The sequence below is a fragment of the Myotis davidii genome, unplaced genomic scaffold (genome assembly GCF_000327345.1).
Source record: "Myotis davidii unplaced genomic scaffold, ASM32734v1 scaffold954, whole genome shotgun sequence".
In the NCBI taxonomy this organism is placed as follows: Eukaryota; Metazoa; Chordata; class Mammalia; order Chiroptera; family Vespertilionidae; genus Myotis; species Myotis davidii.
This window is the reverse complement of record NW_006285487.1, coordinates 540,899-546,562: the sequence shown is the minus strand read 5'-3', so window position 1 is coordinate 546,562 and position 5,664 is coordinate 540,899. Positions and strand designations below refer to the sequence as shown.

General features: G+C 51.2%; 1 protein-coding gene across 1 annotated transcript in view; it reads left to right on the top strand.

The window, feature by feature from the left end:
* The window catches only part of ACAN (aggrecan), a 51,877-nt gene that overhangs the window by 30,299 nt on the left and 15,914 nt on the right, over window positions 1-5,664 (top strand). Inside the window, exons 7-9 of the mRNA XM_015559171.1 lie at window positions 646-773; window positions 1,565-1,858; window positions 4,906-5,121. Of these exons, the coding sequence (XP_015414657.1) occupies window positions 646-773; window positions 1,565-1,858; window positions 4,906-5,121 (638 nt within the window). The remainder of the gene's footprint in view (window positions 1-645; window positions 774-1,564; window positions 1,859-4,905; window positions 5,122-5,664) is intronic.

Below are 5,664 nucleotides of genomic sequence, written 5' to 3'. Positions count from 1 at the left end.
GCAGCCGCGATTGCCAGGGGGTAAGTGCCCACTTCTCAGGGGGCGGGAGGGGGGCCAGGTGGAAAGAACTTGGCCTGGGGGTGTCTACCTTCAACGGGACCTGGGACAAGCCTCTCCCCTATGATTCGGTCCTTCTTATTTGTCAGATAAAGAAATAGGCCAGCCCTAGCTGGTGTGGCTCAGGGGTAGGCCGGTGGTCGGCAACCTGCAGCTCACAAGCCACATGCGGCTCTTTGGCCCCTTGAGTGTGGCTCTTCCACAAAATACCACGGGCGGGCGCGCACATACAGTGTGATTGAAACTTGGTGGCCCATGTGCAGAAGTCGGTATTTTGTGGAAGAGCCACACTCAAGGGGCCAAAGAGCCGTATGTGGCTCGTGAGCTGCAGTTTGCCAACCACTGTGCTAGATCATTTTCCCCATCCTCAAGCCCCCCAGTCCCTTCCAGCTTGACCCAATGCTATTCCATGCAGTGGGCTCCCTTCTGAAGCCAGGAATCCGCCAGGGGTCCCCAAACCTTGTACCTAGTATAAGGGGCTTCTTCAAAGACCCACCCTGCCCAAGTCCCCAGCTGGCCTGCCAGCCTCACCCAGCAGCCCCCAACCCTGAACAGGCCCTCATCTGCCCCTTGCACCCTCCTTTACAGATACCCCATTGTGAGCCCGAGGACCCCGTGTGTGGGCGACAAGGACAGCAGCCCGGGGGTCCGGACCTACGGTGTGCGCCCACCGTCAGAAACCTATGATGTCTACTGCTACGTGGACAAGCTCGAAGGTACCGGCCTCATTCTCACATTTTGGGCCCCAGATGGGCAGGGGGAAGAGACACAAAAAAGGAGGGGGAAAGCCATCGTCCGCCCACCCCCACATTTGTGGAAAAATAAATCCATTTTTTAAAATATCTACTTACCATCTGCCTCCTGGAGAGTCCCAATGCCCACGACCAAATTTAAGGCTCTGAGAAGTCCTGCAGTGAAAAACAACAACAACAACAACAAAAAAACCTGGCTGGTGTAGCTCAGTGGATAGAGCGTCAGCCTGTACGGACTGACGGGTCCCGGGTTCGATCCGGTCAAGGGCACATGTCCGGGTTGTGGGCTTGATCCCCAGTCGGGGGCGTGCAGGAGGCAGCCGATCCATGATTCTCTCTCATCATGGATGTTTCTATCTCTCCCTCTCCCTTCCTCTCTGAAATTAATAAAGATATAGCTTTAAAAAAATAAATACATACATCATACATAAGCAAGCTAGGAAGTAGGCCCAGAGGGAATGTAAGTGACCAACCCTTCCCAGTTTGGCTGCAACTTTGCCGGTTTTGGCACTAAAAGTCCCAATTCCTAGAATACCCCAGTGGTCACCCTATTCCCCAGTGTCTCGGGAGATGTAAGGGGGGAGTGGTCCAAAATTTGGACTGGACAGGGTGTTTAACCGGCGCCTGCCATGGCAGGTGTCCCACCCCTGCTGGGGGGCGGGTGTGGGCAGAGGGAGCCCCGCCCGTGGGTGAGCAGGGCCCGCCCTGGCTGTGGGCGTGAAGGGTCACCCTGGCCCCCCGGCCTCTGCCCCCAGGGGAGGTGTTCTTCGTCACGCGCCCGGAGCAGTTCACCTTCCAGGAAGCCCTGGCGTTCTGTGAATCCCACAACGCCACGCTCGCCTCCACCGGCCAGCTCTACGCCGCCTGGAGCCTCGGCCTGGACAAGTGCTACGCCGGCTGGCTGGCCGACAGCAGCCTCCGCTACCCCATCGTCACCCCTCGGCCGGCCTGTGGCGGGGACAAGCCAGGCGTGAGGACCGTCTACCTCTACCCCAACCAGACAGGCCTCCTGGACCCACTGTCCCGGCACCATGCCTTCTGCTTCCGCGGTAGGTGTTCCCCCCCGCTCCTCCAGCCCCCACTTCTGCCTGGGGGGGGGTGACTCCCCGGGGCTGAGCCCTCCTGGCCCCTGTCCACTCCCCCTGTCCATCTAAACAAGAGAGAAAATGTCAGTCTGTCTGGGGGAGGGGCAGCTGTGGAGCTAGCATGCCCTTGGGCTTGGACCCCAAGGCAAATGCATCCTGTAGCAGTTCTCAACCTGGGGGTCGCGAGACCGTCGGAAAACACGTATGTAATTACATAATTGTTTTTGTGATTCATCACTATGCTTTCATTATGTCCAGTTTGTAACAATGAAATTGGGGGTCACCACAACACGAGGAACTGTATGAAAGGGTCGCGGCCTTAGGAAGGTTGAGAACCACTGTGCTAAGGCAAGCATGTCAAACTCACAGGCTCACACGGGCCCAATAAATATGGTTTAAGTGTACGTGGGCCACAAAACAGCAAAAGCTTCCATTTTCATAGACCACTCCCCCTGTCCATCTAAACAAGAGAGAAAACGTCAGTCTGTCTCGGGGAGGGGCAGCTGTGGAGCTAGCATGACCTTGGGCTTGGACCCCAAGGCAAACGCAGACATGCTGAATACAAAGTGCTGAAACAAATGAGTCATCGTTAACATAATATCATAGAACATTTTAATAAAAGTTAATATTTTTTCTTGAACGTTAACGTACCAGATACTGAGTAACTGTACAAACATTTTAATAAAAATTAATAATTTTTCTTGAATGATAACATACCAGACACTGAATAACTGCACAGATGAATAAGTGTAATGCAAATAAACCTATTTTTATTGTTCTCTGAAAGCGAAATATTTCCCGTAGTGCACACCAAACAAGTCAGTCCAAGACTAATGACGTGGCCATCGGCTGCTAAAATATTTGCTGCTGGTATTAGTGGGGAGAAATGGTGTGCCTGCGGGTAAGGCACGTAAGGGAAATGAATGCAGCTCGATGATAGTAATCACTCGTTAGCGAACGTTGTAGTTCATTCTTAATAATTATGTCTAACGGGATATTGTAAAAATTAAGTTACAAAACTTTTATTAAAACGTTTCTTATGTACTGTCCTATTGGCTGGGCCGCAAAAATATTTGTTGTTGGCCACATGCGGCCCGAAGGCCGCGAGTTTGACATGCTTGCTCTAAGATTTCCCAGAGATAAGGAGAGAGAAGTGAGTAAGAACCTGGGCTCTGAATTCAGGCAGACCTGAATTTTAATTATGGTTCTGCTGCTTAGTAGCTGTGTGACTCTGGGCAAGTCACTTCTCAGTTTCTCTGTTTCATGTATAAAATCATGATATGGCTGAGGATTACCTGAGATAGTGCACAGAAAACACTTGACAGAGTGCCTGGGACATAGTAAATGCTCAATAAATGGTAGCTTTGCTGTCATAAATAATTTGTACACGAATCAAATTCTCTCCTCCTTGAAAGTATTTTCATGATGAGTTTAGTCAAATTATTTTATTGACTAAATATCAACAACTTCTGTGTTTTTTAATATGTTTTCATTAATTTCAGAGAGGGAGAGGGAGCCTGTAGTCCGCAGGCTGACACTCTATCCACTGAGCCAAACCAGTTCTGGCCAGACCTGAATTTTAATTATGGTTCTGCTGCTTAGTAGCTGTGTGACTCTGGGCAAGTCACTTAACTTCTCAGTTTCTCTGCTACATCTATAAAATCATGATATGGCTGAGGATTAACTGAGATAGTGCACAGAAAACACTTGACAGAGTGCCTGGGACATAGTAAATGCTCAATAAATGGTAGCTTTGCTGTCATAAATAATTTGTACACAAATCACATTCTCTCCTGCTTGCAAGTATTTTCGTGATGAGTTTAGTCAAATTATTCTATTGACTAAACATCAACAACTTGTTTTTTTTATAATATGTTTTCATTGATTTCAGAGAGGGAGAGGGCGAGAGAGCTAGAAACATCAATGATGAGAGAGAATCATGGATCGGCTGTGTCCTGCACACCCCCTACTGGGGATCAAGACCACAACCCAGGCATGTGCCCTGACCGGGAATCAAACTGTGACCCCCTGGTTCATAGGTGGACACTCAACCACTGAGCCACGCCAGCCAGGCAGCAATTCATGCTTTTAATTGACCCATGACACTGAGGGCATGCTGCCAGATATGTGGTTGGGTTCAAACTTGTGCCTGGTTGGGTTCAAACTTCTGCCACTTAAAAGCCACTGACTCTGGGCAAGTCACTTAATTCTGTGTCTTAGTTTCCTCATCTGTAAGTGACATATAGTATCTCTCTCTTATGGTGATTATGGGATAAAATGCTCTGGTATGCATAACACCTTTAAACCATGCCTGGCATCCTATATCATAAAAGGGTAGTATGCAAATTATCCCATCAACCGGGAATTCAACCTAAGTTTGACCAGGGGGCGGGGCTGGCATACCAACTGCCTGGGGCCCCTCCCCCTGGCCAGCCCAGCCCAATTGGCCCAATCAGGGCGTGCCCACTGGACCGCACCAGTGCACGAATCGTGCACCAGGCCTCTAGTGTATAATAAATTCTGTAGGAGAGATGCCCCTTACCACCCTGAAATAAAGTGCCAGTGGTATGTGCATATTGAGAGTGTAGTTGCTGCAAAACGGCTCTTATTAATTGAGGAGGTCAAAAATGATCTCTCTGGCCTGGCCACAGGGGCTCAGTGGTTGAACATTGACCTATGAACCAGGAGATCATGGTTCAATTCCCGGTCACGGCACATGCTCAGGTTGCAGGCTCGATCCTGGATCGTGCAGGAAGCAGCCAATCAATGATTCTCTCTCATTGTTGATGTTCCTATCTCTCTCTCCCTTTCCTTTCCTCTCTGAAATCAATAGAAAATATATATTTTTTAAAGTGATCTCTCTGGATTGCTAGGTGGAGGTGGGGGGTCGAGGCCCAAAAAAGCGTTTGCACAGGCCTGGCTCACCTCAGACTCCCCTGGTTGCCCTCGAGAAGGGCCAGCTGGGGTGGGGCACTGGTGAGAAGGAACCCTCACCCCCACATGTCTTCTAGGTGTCTCAGCTGCGCCCTCTCCCGGAGAAGATCGGGGTGGCACGCCCACACCCCCTTCAGACGTGGAGGACTGGATCACCCCCCAAGTGGGACCCGGCGTGGCTGCTGTCCCCTCGGGGGAGGAGACCACTGCGGTCCCCGACTTCACCGTGGAGCCAGAAAACTACACGGAAGGGGAACGGGCCTACACCCCCGCGGGCACCTTGCCGCTGCCAGGTCTGTGTGGCCTTCCCGGCCTTGGGGGGCTGGGTTCAGAGGAATGAGTCTCACACCCCAGCGAGCAGCAACATCGTGGGGGTGCTGGGCCCCCCCACAGTCTGATTCCGTGGGGCGGGGGTGGGGTCTGAGAATTGGCTTTTCTACCACGCTGTCCGATGACGCTGGTGCTTCTCTGGGACCAGCTGGGACCACACGTGGAGAACCATGGGTTTAGATACGATGAGATGAGGCTGTGCAAGTACTTGAAGGGCGACCTTGATTGCCCTCCGGGAAAGCCAGGCCCCCACACATAGTGGGTGGTGTGGATGGCACCCCCTAAATTAGGAAGGTTCTCAACCATAAAATTATTTTCGTTGCTACTTCATACCTGTAACGTTGCTACTGTGACGAATAGTCACGTAAATATCTGATATGCAGGGTGTATTTTTATGGTTCGCGACCCACAGGTTGAGGACCGCTGCAAATCTCACAAAGCCAGGCCCCCCCTACCCAGAGGGTTGTGTGGATGGCACCCCCTAAAATCCCGGAAAGCACAGCCTG